The 26,453-nt window shown below is 48.1% G+C and overlaps 1 protein-coding gene across 2 annotated transcripts in view; it reads right to left on the bottom strand.

Annotated features, from left to right (window-relative positions):
- The window catches only part of LOC8037032, a 53,023-nt gene that overhangs the window by 4,252 nt on the left and 22,318 nt on the right, over positions 1–26,453 (bottom strand). The window contains exons 2-4 of one of the 2 annotated variants that reach the window (XM_042288700.1): positions 6,184–6,339; positions 1,999–2,182; positions 936–985 (exon numbers count right to left, since the gene is read on the bottom strand). In XM_042288700.1, the coding sequence (XP_042144634.1) occupies positions 936–985; positions 1,999–2,182; positions 6,184–6,186 (237 nt within the window). In that variant the 5' untranslated portion in view covers positions 6,187–6,339. The remainder of the gene's footprint in view (positions 1–935; positions 986–1,998; positions 2,183–6,183; positions 6,340–26,453) is intronic. The other variant, XM_042288701.1, reaches the window with a different exon arrangement.

The following is a 26,453-nucleotide window of genomic DNA, read 5'->3' as shown; positions in this document are numbered from 1 at the left end:
GGGCACCTCGGCCGGGATTCGGACGCGCCACCTGAGGATCCGTATAGGCCGGCGTTTTTCGCCTCGGAGCCGCCGAGGCACCACGACCTGCTACAAGCACAAGGCGAGTCTTTCATCTGGAAAGATTTATAGATCTCTTAAGAGATTAAAGGCGATCCGTCTCAGATTATTTTTAAAAACCGCGATCTTACCACTAATGCATCGCACAAAAGAGAGTCCGCAGATATTGTCCGCAGATACTGTCCGTAAATACTGTCTGCAGATACTGTCCGCAGATACTGTCTGAAGCATGTTTATTCCTCGTAGGGCGTTCCTGTCACGTTGGTCATACAAAAACTGTCTGGAGGCGTATTCGAAGCCTACATATGAATAAAGCAGAAGCTTCAAACATATGCTTCAGGCCTGCCCGCAGGTAATTTTGCCATCTTGTCTGCAGTGAACAGCGTGTCTTTTGTATGAGCGGTGTTATTGCGGCTTAGAACTGTATAGGTGCACCGCACTGCACTCGAGTACACCAATCACGTCTCATCAGCTCAACCAATGACAGATCGGTTTCACATGTTCCAATGACGAGGCAGTCTCAGCGTCAAAACGAGGTGAAAGGGTCGGACGCCATTCCGGACGCCATTCCGGCAGCCATATACCGTCGCCCTAACTTTGGGAAAGACCAGTGATCGGACCAGTGATTGGACCAGTGATTGAACCAGTGATTGAACCAGTGATTGAACCAGTGATTGAACCAGTGATTGGACCAGTGATTGGACCAGTGATTGGACCAGTGATTGGACCAGTGATTGGACCAGTGATTGGACCAGTGATTGGACCAGTGATTGGACCAGTGATTGGACCAGTGATTGGACCAGTGATGGGTACTTCGATGCCTCGCGCGGTGCATCTCCGGTTAAACGAGATCGCAGATGGGTGGCGACACGTACGATTAGACTCCGCACCATGTCCTCTTCAGCCGGTGTGGGCGTTTTGCACACTGGAATGAAACAGCGGAAAGAAGGCTTAGACAGGTTGCATGATCTCAAAGCTGTAACGCTCTTTTTTTTTCAGTGAAAAGACAACGAACTGTGCATGGAAGTACGGTGTCTGGAACCCGTCTCTGATTGGTGTGTTTAGCGTCCTATTATCCGAAGTAGCAACAAAGTACGTCGCAAAAGCCGGATTTAATGTTACTAAATTAACTGAATTACGGAACTGCCCATAGATGCTGCTTCCACAAGCAGCACCCCCTCTCTCCCCACGTTCGTCTCCCTTCGTTTGACGCGCCACCGTTTTGGGGACGGCTGCTATGGTAAATGCACGCAGTGCGTTCCATAGAATACGTATACGTCTTGAGACACAACGTTTTGATTGTGCTTCGCCGTATACTCTATAATAAAGCGCTTTACTCTTGGGAATACACAGTTTTGAAACAAAACTCTGGATGGCGCTTCAAACGAAGGGAGACGGACTGGATTGGGACACGTGGGGTACGCTAAAGCACCTTGATAAAAGAGGTTTTTTTTTGTTTTTTTTTTTACAAGTACAGTACAAGTACCGTTAACTATTGTTGTGGAAATGCGCACGACACGTGCCACGAGCGGGTGCTGCGGGTGCCGCCATTTGCGTCCAAGGGCCGCTCGAGACAAGGGCCTCGTGCACTGGGGCATGTGACGTCACTAGGGTGCCTTCATGTGCGCTTTGCTTAGGGTGGAGACGTTGGGCCCATTTTGTCCCACACTTATTCTTTCTCTTTTGTTCAGGAGAGCGTAAAAAAGCGTGTCCCTGCACGCGTTTGTGGCGCTGACTGTGCTATGGCGACATTTTGTTTTCGTCGATTTCTTTGTATTTTACCAGTGAGCGCGTGCTGTCGGCATCGGGTACTAGAAAGGGTGGCATCACCCTATACAGAGGTACATTGAGGCACCCTAGACGCTACTTTTAAAACAAACGCAAACACACATGGCGCTCCCAAGCACCATATACTAGAGGTATTCCGTCTGAACTCACTGTAGAGGTCGTCGTCGGTGACGGCGTCGTCGTCGGTGGCGCTGTCTGACGGCTCGACGGGCTCCACCACGATGCTCACCGTGTGCACAAGGCCGGTCTTGGCCAGTCCCTTCTCGCCCAGGGACAGCATGGCCCCCTGCTCGCCGCCAGACACCACGCCGCTCTGGAGACGTCCTTCGCTCTGCTAAGAACACAAAACGCGCATGCGCGCTCTGGAGACTCGCCGTAGTGGGGCAAAACAAGAACGTCCACGGGGGCAGTTAAGTCCAGGACTAGCTATATCGGAAGAGTTCGCGTGCGCAGTTTTGATTGCCACTCAAGATATGCAAGTGCGCCCTCACTCTTGACGGCCCCAGAAAGCTGTCAAGGGTGAAGCGTTGTAACTGTGGTTAAGCGTAACCGCAGTCAAACGCGCTCGTGTAACTAGGGTGTTAGAAACCTAAAGCCGCACTTCACGCAGCTCGCACATCCTACCATAACCCCCTCTATACTCACACAGCCTAGCAGTTCGACGACGGAGCCATAGAGTGCCCGGTCGCAGATTTGGAGCGCGAGGATCTGGTAGCACAGATCATCAAAGAGCCATGTCTCGGGGAACCTGGACGTCGGCGCACAGCTTTTGCAGCGGCGAGGACCCGAAACACACTTGTTCACTCGGGAGAAGTGTGTTTCGGCGTCTCGCCGCAGCGGGGCGCCAGTAATGTGGCTCTCCACATTACTGGCACAAAATGGCTAGGTGGCGTAAGCTACCGCCCGATCCAAAGGGCTCAGCCGTATTCATTCATCCATCCATCCATCCATCCTGTCATCCGTTGTCTGCCGCTCCACCTTTTCCATTTCTGCGGCCGCACCTCGTGGCGATCTGCCAGGCTTCGTCAGTATATTATAGGAGGCTATGATCCTACAAAAGGTTCGTTGCAGACATGTTGAGACAAGTGTCTGCTGGCATTCCTCAGGCATATGTTCGATCTCTGCTCGCTTCAATATCTGAAGACAGTGTCTGCATGACCGATGTGACCGTCATACAAGAAAAAAACACGCGTCAAACAGTAGCCTTGTTCCCATTACCTGGACCGCCTGCACCGGTGCAGAAAAGTGCAGGGCAGTGTACTTCCGGTATCTGTATGGAGATACGACCAGAAGTGACCACCATACACCTTCTGCACCGGCACAGGAGGTGCAGGAAAATCGAACGAAGCTATGGTCTGCAGGCTCTCTTTGGTACGATGTAAGAGCACCTGTGACAGCCGCTCAAAGGATGGTTCGCACACTTGGGACTGCTTAGGACCGAGCGCCTTAAATGCCGACGACCAGACCCGAGATTCTGCAGGGCAGAAGATCCTCCTCACCGTGGGGGAGGAGCAAACAGGCAACGGTGGACAGGGTATAAGGGGGGAGAGGAGGAAGTGGGGGAAAAGTGGAAGGCGCGAATTAGTCGTCGGTCTTTAGTAGAGCCACTCTATATGGCAGCGCAGCTACGCTGCCATATCGAGTGGCTCTAGTCTTTAGAACCTCTTGGGATCTCTCGCGACAAGAGAACACACTGGCGCCATCTACCGGGTAGCCGTGGAACACTTTGTTTCCTTATATTTCCTATTTCTCTTTCGGGCACCATTCATTTTCTCTCTCTTTCTCTTGGCTCGAAAGGCATTTTGCAATGTTATAAACGACCATTTTATATAGATGGTACGCTCATTTGATCCGACAAATAATGCTTCAAGACCTTCGCTCTAGTGGTGAAGTTACTTATTTACACCTGGAGCTGACAGTTTTTGAACATTGGTGGGAGAAATGTTGTACGAAGAACTCCCTACATTGAAAAAAAAATCCAGTACGTCTACTTCCCTGCAAGGAACCTGGGATCGAGAGAGCCAGTCGCTGCAATGTATACACAGAAAGATCGGCCGAGATGACGAGGCTGATGTGCTCAGACCTAACACACAGCCTGCGCCTTGAAAATGACCACGACGGAGGCACGTGAAATCACATGTTCAGTGTCACAGCGCGCACGTTGTTTGGAGGGATCTAAGCAGAAACTCAGCCGCATAGTCACTCGCCGAGCACCCCCCGTAGATTGCAAGATTCCAGAGATCGGCTCTCCCAAGTGTGAGATGATGATGTTAAGCAAGTTGCCATCCGATCGATAGATATTTGTGTTTCTGTGTATTCATCCATCCATCTATCCGGGTTTTGAGGGTTAAGATTCGTGTAGCAATACACGTAAATCACTGTATGCAGACAAAGTATATTGTCCCAAATAAAAATATAAAAAATAGTAGAATGCAGAACTGGAAACAAAAGTTTACTCCGGCGAACTTCTGTTTGCCACTAATAACAGTAAAAAACGTACCGCACATACTGCGGTGGCAACAAAAACGCAACTGACCCGAACCAGAACACTCGATAACTATCGAAAATAAACTGGAACTTTCCAAAAGAGCAATGAGTGGTCAAATGAAAGAAAGGAAGAAAAAAAGCTAGGAGTGTGGACTCCATGCTTTCACGCGGCAACCGCGCGCTGCGATATGTGGATGGCAAATTTAAAGCATCCGCAAGCCGTTACATGTTGAAAATTGTTGAGATGTATTCATCCATCAGTGCCAGCACATAGAGGACTGGCACTGGCAACACGGGCGTCGACAGTACGCCGAAGCGATCGAAGGGCCAACTTAAATCAACTGAGATAGTGCGGAGCGGCATGACACGAATGATGGATCGTTGGCGGTGTTGCGTCGATATCAGCTCGGTGTTGACTCGCAACTAGAGATTGATAACAGGTGTTACGAAAAGAGGCAGGAAAGCCGTTGCGACGCTTCAGACGTCACGCCGACTGGATGACTGTGCAGGTTTTAGGAAGAAACCATAGGCGTACAATGAACTGGAAGAGCGCAATGCTCTTAATGCTAAATGCACGCGTGGTCATGCTTGTTGGTAGTCGTTGCTCGTAAAAGGTGGTGAAAAGAACTAATGCGCAATCAATGTCCGCAGCAGCATATGGTGTCGCAATACGAATATTAGAGAGTTTTAGCGGATCGTGTTTTCAGGCCACGCTTTTTGCAGTGGGAGCTCGCGGTACTATACTTCGATGCATGCACTCTAAAGCGCGCGCCCGTAGCGGTAGCGGGCCTTTGAAAACGATTTACTAAAACTCCATATTAGGGAGTTTTCGTAGACCGCGTAGCCTCCTCCGCTAAGCGTTCCGGAACAAAGAAGTTGCTACTGCGCCTGCGCGCCGATAGCCTTGACTGTGGAGTTCCCGCTATCGTAGCGGGTTGCGGAGGGCCTTGCGGGACGGCGAAAACGATCTACGAAAACTCCCTATTGATTTTGTTAGCGCTCCTGAGTGTACAAAAAGAATACTAGGCGAAGATAAACACCTCGCCCTTTCGTGATATCGGACCACCGTGGTATATGATATGCGAAGGTATACTTATCATGCGGACAGGTCTCATTTTGAAACCCGAGATTGAAGATAAACAAACGGACCAAGTCGGCCGCGGGGATCGGTATTACGAACCCATTTCCCCAACGGCGCCGCCACCGGCGTCGTGGAAGCGGCAGGCCATATACGGGTCGATCGCTGCATGACGGCCAAGACTATCTACCGACATTGTTTTGCAGATTGCCACACCACCACGAGCATACTCCCAATTTTCCTTCACTCCCCAAAAAATGAACAAACTACGCCCTGAAGCTAGCGTATTGGGTTTAGTTCTGGATATCCTTCAACTTGCTTAACCTATCTCCTGGATATTGTGAAATCCTCGATCACGCAGCTTCGTCAACAGCGCCTGAAAGTTGGGGGCAAAAGTTTAACGGAGCGCACCGACTGGATTCTCGCGCGTCGAGGACGCCACGTTCTTGTCCAATCGGCGTGCTCTGCGACCTTTCGACTACAACTTTACGTTTGACGAGTGAAGAGATACCCCTCAAGAAAAAAAAACGGCATCGAGGAAAGCCCATCGTTGTAGCAAGCTGGTCTATAAACTATAGAGTTGAAATGACTGCCCCAGTAGCCCTTCTCGTATATATACACCATACATCGCTGCAGACAGTGATGACAGGACTGTCTGCGAACAAGCCTGAAGCATGGTCCAAGTATGCATGCTTTGTAGTCTGTCTGCAAACTTTCTTTTGTGTTAGCAGTGTTGACCGCGCTCAAGATGAAACCCGTGGTCTACTCACCATGTTCGCTGCTGCTTGGCAGGCCGGCCTAGCTTCAGACGCGCTGCAAGTCGTAGGAAGCTGGGCCCGCGGTGCTGGCGTCAGCGTTGGCTCTGGCGGCTGTGGCGCTGTCGACTGTCCCGGTTGCTGCGGAGGACGGCTGTCTCGGTGCGGCCTCTGCAAGGGCGCGGCCACGAAGGGAGAGTTGCCCATCAGGAATTAGGCGTAAGTGCAGCACAGCGCGAAGGTCACACGAAGAAGGCAAGCAAGAGACGGCACCAAAACAGCCCGAGTTCTTTGCAATGAGTGTATACGTCGAGCAAGTTGTTCCAAAGTACGCCTTTGGCGCGTCCAAATGGAAGACGCGCGGAAGATGCGCGATGACGAGACGGCTAAGCGAATGGGCCGTCGTTGGTTGAAGTCGGGGAGGAAGTAAACCACCCGGGCGCATTTGGCGGATGTACATACAAACGCGGCGCGACAGGAGCAGCCGAAATTGCACGCCGCGCAGGCTGGACTGCGCAACGCTTCCTGAGCATGCGCAGTAGCTCTGATCTATGGAATGTCAGACCCCGCACGTGTGACCACAATTCAGTGACTGTGCAATTTCGCCCGAGTGATAAGCGCTGGATACCTTGTTTCACCTTTCGCTTTTTCTGTTTTCGCTAAAAACTACTTAGGATCACTCCCTAACGTTAATGAGTGAATCAACTGGCCTTAGTTTTTCTTTCTAGGCAATGGCAGTCGCCAAATAAATTCGAGAAATACGAGCATCGTTCTTCAACTCAAATCGGAGCCAGAACAAGCGGCCACGTGGCCTGGTGCCCATTCTGTATGCCGTCAACGTTAATCACAGCCACGCGCTGGGGGTCGGCAAAGTGGGAAACGCGTGCTGAGCTCCAGGCATTGTTAGGGCTCGGCCATTCTCATCCCCGCAGTGGTTGGACACGGTCCGTGCGAGTATACTTGCCTAGACAAGACCAGAGCGCCTCTGTAAAGTCACGAACATTTCAACCCGATATCCTTTCATGGCCCCTTCAAGTCCAGACGCATCCGACGCTACGAGGTAATAGACAGTTTTAGTGGACCGTACGCTATATCTTTGCGTACGCAAGGAAATTGCGGGTCGTGAGTGCGCATGCGCAGAACGCAATAAAAGGGCTAGAGTATTGCGTACGCACGCAACGCTGGGGATTTTGCGTTGCTGGCTAGCGGGCCTTGCGGGACGCTCTCGAGAGATCTCGGACCCAACGAGAGCGCCAGTTTCAAGATGGCGGTTGCCCCGACTGGCGCAGCAAGGGCTACGGGATGTTTTCGAAGTTCTGTGTTACGTGAAATTGCGTGGCGTTCAGCTCGGCGATTCTTTCTGGGACCTACCGCGGTCGAATCAGAGATCGCCGTGCAGCTGAAGGAGTGCACAGTGAAAATGTTCGCCGCTCGGAATGTGCGTCGACGCTGCGATCTGCTCAACGCTAAGCCAGGGGTGCTATGTTGCGCTTTTTGCACTCCCAGGAGACTAGGGAGAGGGAAGTGACGTTAACGACACAGAAAACGCAGATTGGGTGTTGATTTCGTTTTCTTCTGTCAACATCCAATCTGCGTTTGCTGTGTCGTTGACGTCACTTCCCTCTTCCAAGTCTCCTGGGAGTCCAAAAAGCGCAACATAGCACCCCTGTTCCCACAGTTCATCGCCGACGGACGAACGACTCTAAAAGAAATCGCCGAAGTTCTCGCTATGCACTGGACATCAGGGTCATGAATTTCATTCCGTGATAGCATTGATAAAAGGTGCCGTTTCCACGGGACGAGTGACGGAGGCTCCGTGATCGAATTTGGCTACGTACTCGTAGCCTCTGTACCCCGCAGATAAGCGCGCTTGACGAGGCAGCTGTGGCTTGGTTTAATATGAAATAAAATGATTGGACGCGTTTTCATTTTCAATATGTCTATCCAGGAGCGTGGTTGCGCTATAAGCACGTAGAATTTTACGGCTCTAGCAAATTTAACCAAGATCATGCGCGGTGTTCACTCGAAAACGTAACGCACAACTAAATTCGGTCCGAGCAGGTCATTTTTAGCGTACGCTATACTATTGCGTATTGCGTACGTAAGGTCCAGCAACGCTATACTAATACTCTCTAATGGCACCAATTAATAAGCGTAAAAAGCGTTTTCGTTTACTATTGATTCAACGATGATAGAACAATTGTGGAGAAACATGACGAACACCATGATAGTGCAATTTTGACGCTGTCCGATTGGTTCACTTAGCTCGTAGGGTCAACTGCGTAAATAAACCAAACTCCACAAAAAAGAAAAAAAGAAAAACCGAAGCGCGCGATAAAGCGCGTTTGATGATTCCTTCTTATCGGGTCGGCTGACGTGTGGCGCTAAGCCTCGCGGACTATATTAAGGTGAAAGTGACGCAGGTGAACGAGATAAGCCGACGAGTTGCGTTGGAGTCTCAAGCATGGGCTCCGCTTATCCGCTAAAGGCGATAAGCCGCGTCTCGGAAGCGTCCACATATTCATTTGGGGTGCATGAACGTTTCAAGTTTTCAGCGAACGGTGTGGCGTGTTCGACCAAGACCGGAATCGGAAGTCACATGCTGGTTATTAGAAGGTCGGAACCACTGCACAATAACGGAACGATTGGAATTGTGAAAGTGAAAGCCATTTCGTAAGATAGCGAACGTCGGAGCGCGGTGAAACAGCGTCGAAAGTCCAATATCACTGCGCTCATCCCCTTTTTTTTCTATGAATGTCTTCTCACCGTCGTCCAACCAACCGCATAAAGCGTGCCTTGACGCTACGGTTTTAAGGCGAAAGCCTTATATCTCTCATTGTTCAGTCGACCTTCAAAATCTTTGAGCGAAAACGCGTCGACGACACGAAAAGTACGAAAACACGTCGGCGACACGAAAGGTACCAAAACCCACGGTTCTTCACTGGACCACGAGATGGCGTTACTTGTGCCGGAATTGGCGGAGGCGTGGCGGAAACCAAAGGGGAGAGGAGGACACCCTCGCTTGGGCAGCGGTGAAGAGCGGGCGTGCGACATGCCGTGAGACTAAAGCGCGATCCAAACCAACGCTTCTTTCTGCGCCTGTAGGTCGTGCGGCTGCGGATGTGACGCATTTCGTGGCGTTTTTGCTGTTTCCGGGCGCGCTTTCTGAGTCAGAACCGTGCGCTTTGTTTTGGACGGGCGACAGTTCGGGCGAGCGCGCACGCGCGCACGCGGGCACGAGCGCACAAGCAAAGTGCAACTGCGACAGACTGGCCGGCCAGACGGCCAGACGGCAAGAGAAAGAGAGGGAGAGAGATCGTGTTGTCATGTTGGAAGAGAATAAAAGGGGGGGAAGAGAGGGCAGCCAGACGGCGAGAAACGCGGAGCCGGAACTAGCTTGCCCTCCACCGATTGGCCGGGACACAGGAGCGCCCTATACGTCACCGCGCGTTTTTGTGCGCGTTGAGAAGAAGTTGAAATCATCCAACTTTCTTGTGCGCGCCCGGAAGGAGCGAAGAAGCGGCGCGACGTCACGAAAATACGTCACATCCGCAGCCGCACGACCTACAGGCGCAAAAAGAAGCGTTGGTTTTGATCGCGCTTAACGGCGCCAAAAGTGCGTCGTCAGAGAGCTGGCTGTCTTCGGAGGTTCGCTAGCCCCGGGATCGGTGCTTGGGCTTTTGCCTTCAAGTCTTCCTAGGGATAACCTAAAACACCCTGTGAATTTTTTTGTCCGCCATTGTGCAGGAATTCCACAGCTGCCAACAAAGGGAGGTCGTTTGGAAGGGGTCTACGGACGTTTCTCGTTTCTTCTCTTTCTCAGTCACGTGGATTCCGTATCTGGTATGCGGGACGAAAGTATAATAAAAACTTTCGACCCGGAATATGCAAGAAAATATAGGCGAGGCTAGAGCCACTAAACGAGCTGAGCATAGAGTGTCGGCATTCCGTTCCCCGACATTGTTGTGGGCGCCGCCATTATTGTGCTTGTGAAGAGCAGACGCAACTGCCGATCGTCATGATTCAAAAGTGCGACATCTTGAGCATTAGATTCGGTGTTAGGAAGCTCATGTAACATTGCTTTGCTTTGTCGCGAACTGTCTAAAGATATGTGGAGGGCGGAAAAGCGTTTCCTTTGATTCTAAATAAAGCGTCAGGTAACTGCACAACTATGATTTTAAGCCACAATATGGCCAAGTGTCGTTACTTTGGTAGCTTATTTAGTGGCACTAGGCGAGGCAAAACAAGAATGCGAGATAATCACGCATTTTTTGTGAACACCTTCCAGAAGCGTTGAGAGATCAAAACAAAGTTTTACCGCGTACCAGAAGTGACGACATCCGAGATGGCTGTGTGCGCCCTCGTGGAAAAGGCGCATGGAAGGCAGGCTTCGCGCATCTTACAATGAGGGACATTCTTCGCCGCGACAATGCATGTTTTGAGGAAGGAAACGAATCAAACGATCAAGTGAACGACGCAATTCGTTTTCGCAGTACGCGCTCTTCGACATCTATGTCGTACTCCTTTTCACGTTAGGTCCAACCGAGTGGATCGTCAGGACGCCATACTTCGTTTTAGCTCAGGTCCGGGCGCAGACGATGCTACGAGCGCGAGCATGTGGCCCTGAACAGTGCCTGCCTGCCCTGCACGAGCGCGCGTGCTTGGCAGGGACCCCAAAAGCCCGGAGCCCAAAAGTTTGTATTGGCGACGTGAGCGATCGAAAGCGTCGCGCTGCAGTCGGCCTGAGACGAGTGGCCGAATGCTGACTACGACGTCAGCAAAGTGTTTCTCATGGACAGAAATAAGAGAAATGTAAGAACTTTAATGTTGACGGTGTTGGCAGTGTTGCTTTGAGGGCGCATTGATTTTAAGCTTCCACCTTGCTAATTACAAACACCATTGAACTTGTTGTTCGCAAGGTAATGACGTCACGAGAGGGAACCATAGAAGGGCGCCACCACAACATCTCGCCGCTAATAGAGGAGGCTGGCTTAGAGAATGCGTTAGTATGACCCTTGGCAAAGGCCGCACACGTACCCTCTTTGGGAAACGATAACAGTGACCCCGTAACGAAGCCAGAAATAGTCTGCAAAATATAGAGGAAGAGAAAGAGAAAGCCAAAACAAAAAGGTGAAGGGTTCAGCGTTAGCGTTTCCCAAAGGGCGTTTTTTAAGGGTCGTATTAACGCACTCCTTAAAGATACACCGATAGATTTGCTTTTACTCTTGTAGTCTATGGGTGCGCGAATTTTGAATTGAATAGCGCGATAGCGTCACCGCTATAGGCTCACCACTGACAAGAAAAGAGCGTGGCTTTTCCCCCTTGCACTGTGAAGGTTACGAATGACGCGGAGGTATTGAGTTCGAACCACACCCCCGCTTACTTCGAAAAGGCGGTACACACTATCGATCAACTTCGAGTTGGCGTGGAAGAAAGTCGATGGCACCGCAAGCGTTCATGCGCGACCATGCGCGGGAACTTGTAGAAACAGGAACGAAGGTCTTTAACCGGAATACGGGTTTCTCTTTGTAATAAATACGAATTATCATTATTATTACTATTATTACTAAATATTAGACATCGCGGAAATAAGTGCGCGCGGGAATTGATAACAAAAAACAATTGCATTCGATGGTTTTTGGTTTAGAAGGAGCCTATCGGAAATAATTTCGCGTCATCAACTGGGAACGGCTCGTGACAATAAAAAGAAAAAGAACAACGAAAAAACAGAGTATTATAGTTTGTTTCATTGTAAGGCCGAGCGCGGACAAAAACGAGAGGACTCGCATAATCCATACGCACGCAATACACCTCGTTTCATTTTAAGCCCAGATGCAGCTCACGCAACGAGCTGGGACTATTTAAAGCAAATCGAGCATGAATAAACATTTAAAAAAAGCATATGGATGGTATCCTATAAGCCGTCTGGTTACCTCTCTACAAGGAACTCTTTGTGTCAGAATACGGTGAAAGTCATTTGATCGTATTCTGCATTATCGTATTTCTAAAAAAGGCGATCATCCTTCCAGAGCCACTTCGCATCGCTCGAAAGACGATCGCAGTTCTGAGATTGTCTTGGGAGCCCGTGACCCTGACACTCTGTCCAGTATATGCGATCAAAAGGAAGGACACTTTATATGTATTTTTCATTTTTGGTTTGTAAAACCACTTTCAAGCCGACAGATATTTTATAAACACGAAAATTGACAAAAGACAACATGAATTCATTTTATTTAAGCGAACAAAAAAAAAAAAAAAAGGGGGGGGGGGGGGGAGGAAAGGCGCTTACTCGCCGCAGCAAGATACTCGCGTATGTATGGTAAGGCGCTAGTACAGAACAAGAAAAATATTACAATACTTAATAATGCCAACACTTCCTATCGGTCTCCATTTTAAACACGAACCCGTCAAGTGCGTGCTCGGAACCATATACTTAAAAACAACTCGGTGCCAACTGTCGATAAAAAGAAAACGCACAGACACGCCACGTTTCACGTGTCGAGGTTGCTGTGTAGAAGAAAAACAAAATATCGTCAACACGCACGAATCCCAGACGGGGTCGCCCCTCGAATTAATACCCGCTAATGAGAAGTTCCTTCCTGCTGGCGCACTTGCTGCTGGGATGGTACGCACGAACTGCGCTATAAGAAGGAGGTTCGGAACCTGGTGCTGGCGCAAGTCCCACGACTCCAGGGAATCGAATTCAGTCTTTTCATTATATACTTGTAGGCTTTGCAGGCTTCTTCTACTTTTTGTGGCTCGTACGTTTTGAGTTTTCTTTGCCCAAGAAACGTTTTCCGCTCTTTCCCTGGCAAACAAGAACACGCTTCCCGGGACGACTGATAGCTCTGCGTTCCGATATAAAACGTTCTAAAGCGATCTTTCGTGAGAATCAAATCTCTATTGACGCAAAGAACAATCTTCCCCCCGACTAACTCCTTCCGTCTAAGAGAGTAGTTTGCCCCCGCAATACATTCGACGATGCACTTCATTGTATCACTCACTTATTCACTCTCTACACCGTACGGTAGCACAGGTATTTATCCGGACTCGCGGATATCCGCATCCCAGTGGCGTACGCAGGATTTCATTTCGCGGGGGGCCGGACCAACGAGAGTAAAGGGGGACAAGATAAAAAGAAAAGAAAGTCCAAGAGAAAATAAAAGCATGTGAATTTTTTTCTAATAACTATGCATTCTTCTATTAAGTAATTAAAATAAAGTTGTCATATTGGTTTTGGGATGATTATGATACATAAAAATGATGCTCCGGAAATTCCACACTAGGAAGGAATGTGCATTTTACTTTTTTTATTTACAAGTCACGTCAAAAGAAGGCACCGGAGTAAGCAGAAAACAAGAATCATAAAAACAAATATTTTATGAAGCACGACTCCAATGCACAAAGCCTCCAGTCATCGGGACTGATAAAACAATGATGCATAAGTAGAAACGCGGAACATTTTGATGGATAGACGATAAGCACTGGAAAGCTGCTCCACCATAAAGTACTCCCTATCTTAACCTGATCTAACCAACAAAAATCTCACGTGATTTGTTTGTTGGTGTCGATTTCTAAGGTTTCCGAAGTCCGCTCACAAAAGAGTCAAGGAAGTCACACAACGCAACAAAGGGACGATGTAAAATGGTTTACACACTCAGATATTGCACTTGGCTCTCGTCCTGAGGCAGCAGGTCGCACACTCGCGCCCCTATCTCGCACGGTTCTCAAACTGCCGATGACAGCTTCCGTGCTCGAACCTTGAACCGCAAATCCCGCGCCTTTAGGCGCCTATATTCACTTTTCTAAGACTTTTCCCGCCATCCGAGGAGCCAATCAGATATCGCTCTTTTTAGACCAATGGGAGCCACGCGGTACAAAACAAACACATACAATATAAAATCCAACTTAGAAAGGACACGTGCATAGATCCACGAAAACTCCTAAAAACCTTCGCCCTAACTATCGACCGTCAGCCGGACACCGCTTCAAGGAAAAACCCCTCGTCGGGGTGCAAGAGCAGTACCGACGCTTCTTCTCAAAATAAAAAAAAGGCTACAAAACATTGAGGGGCCCCGCTGCGCTCGAGCGAGGCACAGCGCATGGTATACCCAGAGCGGGGTCCTCGAGGAACAATTAAGACAGGGGACACGGGGGCCGCTTCGTGGCGACGACAAGCCAGCCCTGGCGGCTCCGCGAGAGGGACATGGGGCACTCGTGAAACAATAAAAGTAGAAGTAAAGAAAGATCTTCGTTAATTGATTATTTTCCAGTCATATTAAATAAAATACGTTAAAACTACACATTTTTTATTATTTTTACTATGTCATAAATGGCCCCCCATAATGCAGTCCCTTCCTTTTTATTTCCTTTTTTTTTACAACTTCTCCACGAAGTTTGATATTGATAAACCCGAGAGTCAGTAACCTCGCCGACTCCCCCCCTGTGTACGCCACTGCCGCACCCGATCCGCAATCCGCCAAATGAGATTCATTTTTATCCGAATGCGCCAATTTGCAGAGGATATCCGCGGATGAAGGCCTCTACGGCAATGACGCACTGAAAGACGATGACTCCACGACGGTAAGCTTTTGGTGGTATTTGCTTGGCATTGCGCGGTCCCACTACCAGCACATGGTACCAAAGACAGTTTGCAGACACTCTCCTACGGGTGTTTTCTTCCTCGTATGACGGTCACACACACCAAAACAGTCTACAAACGTTCGAAGCACATACGAGGCAAACGTGCTTGGAACATCTCGCGAGGTGTGTCCGGGGAGAAAACGGGCAGCCGGACAGTGTTTGCCATGCCCAGTGGTAACTGTTTCAGGGGGGGTTGCCTTGCCCCCCCCCCCCCCGCCCCCACTCTGAGAACTGGGGGGGGGGGGGGCAAGCGTTGCCCCCCCCCGGGTGGTACGCCCATAAGTGCCGTGACCCTGCACGTGTCGTATATCGCGACTGATCCTAACTGCGTCGTCTTTGAACGCCGCTAAGGGGAATTTGAGTGTTGCAGCAATAACGAAACCGGTGGCTTTTGTGTGCGCGTGTATCGCGAAACAATACTAAAACAAGATAGAAATAAATAAAAAAAAAGTATATATATATATATTCCGATTGTTAAGGGTGAGCCGAGACGCCCGGACACTCCTGCTTCTTTAGTACGGTTTGCTCGGAGCCGAGGGCAATGATACAAGGCGGCAGTGAGGATATGCCAATGTGCTAACATCGTTCATGCCACTCGGCTGTATGACGCAGATAGGGGTGTCGGTGAAGCGCATTGAACTCGGAAATGGCTCTCGGTGGAGCCGCATTTGAAAGCGGGAGTATTTCTCGTACGAGCGTATACAGGTACACTCCACGACGCTGTTAGCGCGAACAAGCCGTTTTCTTTCCTTCTTTTGTTTTTCTTTTTTTTTCGAATTAAGGGGCTATCATCAAAACTACTAGTGTGGTGAAAGCAGCCATTTAGGGCACTATTGGGGAAGGACATCCAACCGTCGCGCCCCTAGTGGCTAAATTGAGAAGTACACCGATGATAAAAACAACGACATAGATAACTAAAAAAAAAAAAAAACAGACGAGGAAGTGGCACCTAAAATACCATTTTCTGTTGTATGTGTCACTTTCTTGTTCGTGTTTTTCTTTTTTTCGTTTTTAAGTCTTTTAGATCATAATGAACCAACTAGCCCAATTCCAAAGTTTTAATTGATGATGAAAAAAACTTGGCACGAATCTTGCCAAGTTTTTTGCCAAATGCCAAGTACCCATGTGCCTTGTGTTGGTAAGCACCATGGAGGTAGGAAGTGGAGGCGATATAGACCGGCTCAAGCCAGCCAAACGAACAAATCCCCAAGTGAAACCGCAAGTATAGGGCTCGTGGTCGTCGGTAAAAACGCCAACGGGGGTGACAAAAAAAAAAATAGAGAGCTAGACGTGGTAACTTTGGAGCAAGGGGACAAAAAAAGGACGGTCACAGCTCGCTCCAGGGTTACTATCTCGCCTGCTTACCTGCATTAAAGAAAGAAAAAAAAAGCACTTGGCGCTAAATCAGCTGTCCTTTCCGTCCAATGGCGTCTTTTGGTTCTGTTCGTTTTTGGACATCATTGGGGTTCGTGTCCCGTCAAGCCCGAAATCTCCCTCCCCCGGTTTCAGCTATGATGGCCTCCATGTCGCCTCCAAAAGGTTCCCAATTCCATGGTAAACACAAAACTGTGGTGCTAATTAACAAGCTGAACATTACCCCATCCCCTCCAATAGTTCGATCCTCTCGCCAATAGTTATTTACGTCCCTTAAAATACCCTTTAACAGAAAAATTAAAAAAAAATCGTTCAGCTTTTCCACTTTCGTGAAGAAGGGAGACCAGCGGAGCTGTACTCGATACACTGTGTGCTTCTTCTTCGTCGTCGTCTGTTTTTCGCGCTGTTTCCTACGATGAATTCCCACCAACGCGCCCAACTATCCCATTATAGCTGGAAAGGTTGGCGCCGTCTACGAGCGACGGCGGAAACCATACTGGTTGTGTGCTTGCCGCCGTCGCTTATAGATGGCGGTAGCTGTTTAGATAGTTTTGTGTCGACATACCGGACACGATCTTGGGGAACCTAGCCCTTAACAGCTCCGCTGTAAAAAAAAAAAAATAAAAAATAAAAACGCCAATGTAGTTTTTGTGTTAACAGTGTCGCGCACTGTACAGGTCACTTTAAAAAGAAAGTATGTGATCGTGCATACCGTTGAGGCCCGTTCACGCACATGCCTTTTCTTACGACCGGGTTCTTGCGATCTCTGACGGCGAGAGAACACACTGACACTCTGACGCCATCTATGAGGTGGCTCCGGAACTGCGTCTCACTAGAGCGAAGGTTTCGTACTAGCTATGAAAAGTGACCGCTTAAAACCTTGCCAAAAAAAAAAAAATGTTTTGAAACAAAAAAAAAAAAGAAAAAAAAAGAAAGAAATATGAGCAAATAGATAAGCAACCCACGGCTACCCAATAAATGGCGCCAGTGTCATTATCTCGTCGTAAGATATTTCAAGAGGTTTTCAGGTACATGATTGTAAGCGTGAACTAGTGTATGAGCCAGTCTTTACTCGCTCCTCACTCAAATATTTGAGCTGCACTAAACAGGGGTTTTAATTCGAATTTTTATGGTAATACCATAATCCACGCACTTAAAAAGGGGACTAAACTCCCTCTTCCCTCAACTCCCCCCCCCCCCCCCCCCCCCCAGAAAAAGAAAGAAAAAAATCGAGTGTCTGGTTAGAACAAGTATGCCACAAAATAAAGTTTTCTCGAAAGAAAAAAAAAATGTGCAATATTTTGGTCGCGAGACACATTTTGAGCATCGCGATGTTTTGAAATTACAAAAAAAAAAAAACACAAAAAAAAAACACTTACTTTTTTTTTTTTAGAAAAGTTTGCTTCGTGATATGCGTGCCCTATTCATACAAAATTAACCAAATGAAACGAAAATTGCGGGCCTTCGCCGCACTGGCGTGGCAAAGGCCATGGTAACACAGAACGTGCTGTCTTCGTGTGGGACTTTCTCAGAGCCTGTTGGAGTGTGAGACGCCGTAGACACGGAGCGTGCGGAAAACAGAACAGTTGGTACGCAGCTGCGCCGAGCAGAGCCTTCGCGCCACGGCAAGAGACGCTCAAACTCTCGTACTATTTCAACCCGTTGCGGCAAAGGAAGCACCTGTAAAGTATATATCGTAGCTCTCTCTCTCTTGCACTCTTTCTCTAAGGAGACTCGGAGAGGAGCGGTTTCACGGAGCAGATTGCTCCCGTACGTATAGATGCCGAGTGCAAGTTCGTCTGCTTCTTTTTGCAGGGGTTGTAATGACGTGAGAACGCAGAGCTCTGATTGGGTATATGATTGAAGGATAGTGGGTAGACTTCGAGGCAGCTTGCTTTGAGGTCTGTACCCCCGATCCTTCAATCAGAGCCAATCAGAGCTTGTCGTTCTGACGTCACCACGACCCGTGCAAAAAGAAGCAGACGAACTTGCTCTCTGCATTGGTGAAGAGGGCTGCGTCTGCGTTTGGTGTGAGCTCGGCTCAGCATGAAAAAAAAAAAAAAAAAAATCAATGCTGCCGTTTTTATTCCGTCACTGACTATATAGCTGTATAATCCACGCTAACGTCATCAAAATCCGTATACCTATGATACTTTGTGAGAAAAATATGTGGGATCGTTACTGTCGGGCCGCCGCTCGTACAAAGAAAAGCGAAGAGCGCTTTGTACGAGGGCTCTTCGCTTTTCTCTCGTCCAAAGTTCGTACAAAGCGTACAAAAAGAAAAAAGCGCTCGTATAAAAAAAAAAAAAGCGAAGAGGGAGATTCTAGTACACTTGAACTGTACACGTATACGCGAGCGCAAGGCGGAACTTGGCGGAATAAAATCCCCCGAACCGAATCAGGAAGTGAGTTTCGAAGACTTTCTTTTCATTACGACTTTTGAATAGCGTCACACTAATATGCGCCCCCCCCCCCCCCCTCTCTCTCTCTCTCTCCAAAGAAATCGACGTCCTGCGGAATCAGCTTCGGAGTTTGGTTTCTTCCAATTACGTGTGATCCCTCTCTTCCCCGTGCCCGTTTCCGTGCTCGCGTTTTCAGAAAGCGCTCGCCGCCAGCCTCCTCCTTTCCCGCCTCTCACCTACCGATCTCGGCTCCGAGACGAGAACCGACGAGACTGGAACCGCTGCCGGCCAATTAGCGACTGTTCAAGCGGGTCGTCGTTCCTCCACTGAATAAAGAAAACAAGAAATAAAAAAAATCGCCCAACAGAAAGCTAGAGGTACGAAAAGAATAAGCGCAACCTGTGTGTGTATATATATATATATATATAAAAAAAACACTGAGTAGAAATGAAGTTTAAAAAAGTGTTCCTGTAGCAGTCTAATTGAATCGCAATATTTTTTTTTTTTTTTAGTTCTCTACTTTGTCACGGATGGGGAAAAATGTAGTCGGTAGGTGTGTTTCACATCCAGCGAACCAACGGTGTATATACACATAAAATGATAGTAGAAAAATGTAAAAAAAGGGGGGAGCGAGAATAACGTCCTTCTTGCGCATGCGCGGGAAGTCGCATCGTCGCCCGCACTTGACCCGTTCCGTCTGCCATTTTCACCGGGGCGTTTTCTTGACGATGTAATTTATAATCACGAAACACGGGACGTGGCGTGTTCCGGACATCTTGTTATCGCTCCAGCGAGATAGCGGCGTTATCCGATAACACCGAAGAACGAATCACGCGAAGTGATAAGCGTGAACACATTATACACCATGCTGTGAGCTAGTGTCAGTGACTAGACTCTAAAGAAAAAAAAAAATCTGAAGGGCCTACTTTCCCGGTAAGCGCATGGGAGAGCCCCAATCGCTGTAATTTACAGAGGGCTGAAAATACGGGGTGTTTCCGAGAAAATAGAACCGCGTTTTTGGGCCCGGGTAAATAAAATATGCATCGCAGAAAACTTAAACTCCGTGCGAATGTGATGCTAGTGGTTGGGATAGAACGCGGAAGTGTTTGAGAACATGACGTTACCTGGATTAAAAAATAATTAAGAAAGACCAAATTGCTCTATGAGCCGCCATCCACCTAAGCCTAATATCGTCAAAACAAGAAATGGTATTGTGGGCACGTTTGACATCTATTTCAGTAAAAAGAAGGATCCAGGTAACGTTATGTTCTCAAAATTTCGCGTCACCGCTAGCGTCACGTTCTCACGGTGTTTCAGCTTTCTGCGATTCATACAGTTCATCGACTAGGCCCCCCAAACAACACGCGGTTCTTTTTCTCTCTGAAACGCCCGATCTGAACCTCCAGAAACAGCCCGCGCAGTCATAGCGAGCATGGTGAAATGTGTTTTGTGTCACAGCGTCCTTTATGTATAATTCTAAACATAACCGCTTCAGCCTCGCCATTCGGCCATCTCCCTCCCCAGTCTGAGGCGATTGGACAACTCAATATATCCCCTAGAAGAAAAGGGCCCGCGCTTTTCTCCCCCTAAACCTCGCAACGGTTCATGCAGCGATGCATGCAGCTGGCTTGCGTCAACATCGCCGGCAGCGCGTCTTGCATGCATGCGTCTCGTATACAAGCTCGATGCTACGCGGAACGCAAGTCCGTCTGCTTCATGAGCAGGGGTTGTGGTGGCGTCAGAGAGATGCCGAGTTCTGATTGGCTCCGATTGGATAGGATAGTGCGTAGACCTCAAAGAAAGCTGCTCATGACGTCTGCCCACTGTCCTCCAATCGGAGCCAATCAGAGCTCAGCGTCGTTCTGACGTCACCGCAACCCCTGCAAAAAGAAGCAGACGAAACTGCGCCCCGCATAGAACGCGGCGACGCCAAGACGAAAACGCGCGTCGGCCACTTTGCGGCGCGGGTCTCGTCGAGCTATTCAACGTGCGCTTGACGCTTGGGAGCGGGTAGGAGTACCACTAAAGTTGACGTCGCGCGCGGGCCTTGTCTTCTATAGGTGGCCTTCGCCAAACTGCTCCGCGGAAAAGCACACACCAGCTTTCTTACGAGAATCACACGATAGAGCTTGAGAAACCCTGTGCGTGTCATCTTATCGCTGCTCCACAGCCAATGAGCGTTGGCCGACAAGAAAGTCTAAGAACCAATCACAAACCAGTAAGGCAACGTTAAACCTCAACCCCATTTGTGTGTGCGTGTGTGCGCGTGAGCGCGCGCGTGTGTCTGTGTGTATGGGGGGGGGGGGGGCTTAAGGTATTTTAACAGGTAGGTGTCCCGACCCACGGTTCGATGAGTCACCCTTTTTTTAGCTGCTGCGCAGCTAAACACGTCCTCAAGTATTTACGCACCTCGACCGCTTTGGTTAAGAAACACGTATACGCCAGAAATATATTCTCGTCAATGTTTCGTTATACGCGGCCGACAGTGTATTCTTGGCAGCCCGCGGAAACTATAAGTGTAAACCAAACATCTTTTTTCTGCGCTGTGTTCTTGTTCCGTTTTCTTTTTAATCTTTTATTTGCGGTATACGTTAAACATGACGACGAGCTGTTAGAGTTAAGAAAGGCAGCTGTTTGTTCCAAATTCCCAAACGAATTCCCCGCTGTTGCGAATTCCACGAGCGCTTTATTGTTTTAGGTCGGCTAGTTCGAGATAAACTAAGAAGAGTGAGTCAAATCATTCGAGTCACTTTAAATAAGTAGCAAAAAAGGTTTCGCTCGCTAGAAAGCAGTAACTTAGCACTTGGGTGCACCTATAGTTGGTGCGATTGATTTGTGAAATTACGGGGGAAAAAAAACTTACCTCAGTAAAACGTTGCAATTAAAAACAATACTATACACCTGCAGATTGACCGTGGTTCGTCCAAAAGCAAAGTAAACGTTATTGTGGGCCACCAAAAAATTTAATTAAAAAAAAAAAAAGCCAAAGGGAAGGAAGAAACTATTAATTTCGATATAATTTCCTGATCTTCTAATCAATGGTTTTCAATGGCCCACAGTAACATAAAAAAAGAAAAAAAAGCTTGACTTTACGTTTTTACGCAGGATTTTTTCTTTTCTTTTACTTATGCAGGAGTTACACTGCCCATACACAATACAAATGACAAGATCTTTGCTTCATACGTATATACGCTTAAAGGTCGGTTCAGACACTTGCGTTTGAGTGCGTTTGACTGCGTTGCGTCGAGAACCGAAAGCGAGTCACCGGCACATCTGTGCTTCGTATAAAGCGTGGAATCCAATTCAAGGAATCATCTTGGCACGCGATATAAGCAGCAGGAATGTCTTGGCTTCTTGCAGCCGCAACGCAGTGAAACGCAGTCAAACGCAACTGTCTGACGTTTGACTGCGTTGCGGCTGCGGGAAACCAGGACATCTCTGCTTCTTATATTGCGTGCCAAGCTGTTCCATGAATTGGATTCCACGCTTCATACGAAGCACAGATGTGCCGGTGACTCGCTTTCGGTTCTCGACGCAACGCAGTCAAACACACTCAAAAGCCTGGTTCAGACAGTTGCGTTTGACTGCGTTTGACTGCGTTGCGGCAGCGAGAAACCAGGACATCCCTGCTGCTTATATCGCGAGCCGAGATGATTCCTTGAATTGGATTCCACGCTTCATACGAAGCACAGATGTGCCGGTGACTCGCTTTCGGTTCTCGACGCAACGCAGTCAAACACACTCAAAAGCCTGGTTCAGACAGTTGCGTTTGACTGCGTTTGACTGCGTTGCGGCAGCGAGAAACCAGGACATCCCTGCTGCTTATATCGCGAGCCGAGATGATTCCTTGAATTGGATTCCACGCTTCATACGAAGCACAGATGTGCCGGTGACTCGCTTTCGGTACTCGACGCAACGCAGTCAAACGCAGTCAAACGCAAGTGTCTGAACCGGCCTAAACGCTTTCAAATGGAAATCTGCATATGGGTCCTCAGAACATGCATTCAAGGAAGAATCACGCCTGACACAGGGTATTCAGGCTGGATGGATGAATGGATGTTAATGGTTGTACCCTTTGCAATGGGCGGTAACTTGCGCCACCGAGTGTAAGTCTACAAATATGCATTGTCAATGCAACCGCGGCTTATAATGTGCTTACATATCTCATTGGCTGGAGAGATGATTGACGTGTGAAAAGTTGGTTGTAAATTTGCATCTCCGTGCCTTAAGAGTATTTGAATCGACTACTTGTTTATGTTTGAGAAGCAACTAGTCAAGATAGAATCGTTATTGTTTTCAAATGTATTCTGAGATTCCTTCCTCCCACTTTAGTTTGAAACGTTAATAAACATGGCTGCCGGCGTCTGCGGAGTGCTGAACGAGCGAAGCTCGTTGAACTCGTCCATTTCTATGGGTGCGGGTCGTTTCGAGCTCACAGGGGTGTTTAGAGGAAGATCTCATCGACCGATATAGTTTGCAGCAAACAACTGTCTCAGGTATACGCGCCTTCGAAAACACTGCGCGGGTGCTTGATTTCTTTCTTTGCGCGTGTTGATGCTAAATAAAGATGTTGGTTCCCTAAAAGCGGCCCCGCGCAGCTCTGTGGATTGTGTAACCGTCGTGATAGCGACCATATACCGAGAAGATACCTAACAGGTAAGAATTTGCCAGCCATTTGGCTGGAGACAATCGGGCGTTCGGGTCGTATCAAGTTAGCTCAGTTACGTCTCCGTCGTTCCGCTTGGAAAGGCAAGTAGCTCTCAAGTTTTGCAGTGCACCTGGTCTGCCGAAGCAAATACTTTTACGTCACGTTTTAATTGTGCGTCATGACCTTGCTTCCGGATGTCATACGAAAAAAAAAAAAATAGGAATATAGAAGCTGAAATGACTGCATATTTCTTTTGTTACGTTTATTTAATCCTTCGGTCGCGTTTTACCGCACATCGACGGAGGCTGAAAGACGATTGTATTGTACCGTCGCTCGCGCATGATGGACCGCAGAACGCGGCTTTCATGGTCGAGTCTTCCGAGCGTTGTAAAAGATTTTAGGCGGGGGCGGAATAGCAGACGGACGAAGGCGAAAACGGACGCCGGCGGGCAGCGTTCATGTCCGCGTCCTTCGGGCATGGCAGACGACGATAGACGGTGGCGAAATAGCAGAACGATACCGGAGGCTGCAGCGCGTCTGCTCACACAACTAGCAGGCGTCGGCAGACGCCAGACTAGACGCATCCTATGCCGGGAAAGGGAGACACCAGGATTGTTAGCGTGTTCGGCCGAGCATCCAAGCAAATCCTGTTGTAATGGGCGGGGCATCTGAATTGTGGGCGGGGCTTAGAGCGGGCCTTGACCTACACCTAAATTGCGTCTAACAGCGTAACTATTGCGTGAAATATATTTTTTCCCGTGGGAAAAATTACGAAAAAAAAAAGTGTCCCATCTATGCTGGTAAAAAACGATTTTTTTTTTTAATTGCAGTGTTTCTTGAAGAGTTTTATCCAAGAAACACAGGCGCTCATATAGATATGCGTAGCGCGCGCTCGCTAATAACATGACTTGCACTGTTTACGACGAAACCGTAGAATGTAAAAAAAAAATAGTGCGTTCGTGCTGAGTTCCGCGTAATGACATCATTTCTCCCTGGAAATGGGTGCCTCTACGACGTTCACCAGTTGCAAAAGATTATAAACCAAACCGCTGTTTACAAACCAGTCCGCGTGTGCTGACACCAGGTGTGGGCGGCTTGCGTGGAAACTTTTAAGATACACCTGAAATAAAAAGCGTCACGCCAACACGGTGGCGTGACGCTCCTGCGCACGGCGCATGCGCAGTAGCTTCTCGCGGTTCTTGTTTCTGCGCATGCCCAGTGGAGTGTAGGCGAAACGCTGGCTTGTTTGTAAACACTGTTTTGGTCTATAAGTGGACCACGCTCCACTTTATCCACAACGGAGCGCTGACCCCCCATGTTTTCCTCGAACAGACAATTCACGTCAGCTTCAGCATCATTCCGGTCCCATGACGACATCATTCTGTTCAGCTTTCTCCGCTAACACCGTGGGTCACGGAAAAGAATAACCGGCCGAAATGCGTTGAAACTATACCTACATGTTGTAGCATTTAAGAAACAATTATGCGAACGTTTGTACTATGAATAGATGGTACGTGTAGGACTTTGTATACCTTGTATTCGTTGCTGATCGCTCTTTCATTTGGATACAGTGCCGCGGTGGTTAGCAGACAATATTCGGTCACGCTTACATATGTCTTTCATAAAACGTGTCTCCCCAAGAGGTCTTTGAGGTAATCAAATGAAATGCATTTTGCCGTTCCTTTCCCCTCCCCCCCGTTCGAACGTGGTGTGCATCACCAAATATGGGCGTGGCTTTTTATGCTAATACTCCCTATCGGCCGCAGTCTGATTGGCTGCGGAGTGATAATGAGAATCTCGACACGCCCATCGTTTCTTTAACTGTCAGCGTCTAGAGGCATCATTTCTTTGTTTTTTCCCTCTACCTATACACATTTACACACATTTACACGTCAAGTTCAGTTCCGTCATTTAAAGGACAAGGGGGGGGGGGGGGGGGGGGCAATGAGTAAGTGTACATACAAAAAAAAAAAAAAAAAGAGAGAGGTTAATTTTAGTTTCGCGATGATTTCGATGATACAAAGGACTTTGTATTGTTACGCATGCAATGTGAAACGTGTGTAAATGTTTACAGGATTTCATTTTTCTCAATAAATAAAAAAATAAAAAAACTATTTTTTTTTATTTTTATCATTGTGCGTACAGCTACACTGAAGCAATAACCGGTGACGTATACCTAACGCCAACGCAATATTGTTTGCTACCATGCTTTTTTCTCTTTTTTTTTGTGGGGAGGGGGTGGGGTGCTATGTAGTATTGTTCTTCATTTGACGTCACTATACCAATGGTTGGTTGACCGCGCTTGTCATTTCGACTTCGTATTATCCTTTGTGCGCTGAGGTTATTGAGCGATAAGTTTTAGCGGAAAAAGAGACCTGCGGACCAAATCGTGTAATTCTCCGTTCTGAACGTTTCCGATTCTCGGTATATTTCGACATTTTAATTCTCAGAAAATATTGCATCGCACTGTAACAGTACTTCCGCAAAACAAACTCCCGGGACTTTTTTTTTTGTAGAATTTTATTTTAGGGAGCCAATCGCGCTGCGAAATATTCGAAGGCAACTGGTCGAATGGCAAGACTAAAATCATTTTTTAAATAAAAAAAACGACAAAAAAAATTAGCGCGTATTTTGACACCATTTTACGCGCCTTGCTCAGTGTTACAACGCATTTTTTTTTCTGTTTTAAAGTATTTTTACCTCGGTCCTTTGCCGATGCTTCCTCCGCAGACCGCAGCGACGGACTCTCCCTAAAGGCAACGTAGACACGCACTAGATGTTCTTACCTATTTCTTTTTTTCTTTTTATAATTCCGAGAAGTCTGAAGCCGTGGTCACACTGCATATATACATGATGCAAAAGACAGCCTGCACACAAATTGTAACGCGAGTCACCGCGAGATCCGTGCTTCGAGTGCGGCATGGCAATATGAGTTCAAGGAGAAAACGTGGCACACGGCATTCGAACCACGGATACACGGCAATCGAACCACGCATACCACAGTAGTATGCCACCCCGCGCATCGCCGAAATCGGCCTCGGAAACTATCTACTATAAACGAGTGTTCCGAATCGTTCCCATTATTCTGTAATATCCTTATCGGTAGAGGCCGTAGACTTTCCTGAATTGAACGTAAGGGCGGAAACGAGCTGGTATATTATGATTAATCACGACAGAAACCTCTAGACGGGGTGTAAAAACGACGCACATACACTAAA

Source organism: Ixodes scapularis, unplaced genomic scaffold, assembly GCF_016920785.2.
Source record: "Ixodes scapularis isolate PalLabHiFi unplaced genomic scaffold, ASM1692078v2 PGA_scaffold10__122_contigs__length_95168666, whole genome shotgun sequence".
Classification (NCBI taxonomy): Eukaryota; Metazoa; Arthropoda; class Arachnida; order Ixodida; family Ixodidae; genus Ixodes; species Ixodes scapularis.
The sequence above is the reverse complement of the archived record's forward strand: the minus strand, read 5'-3'. Positions and strand labels throughout refer to the sequence as shown.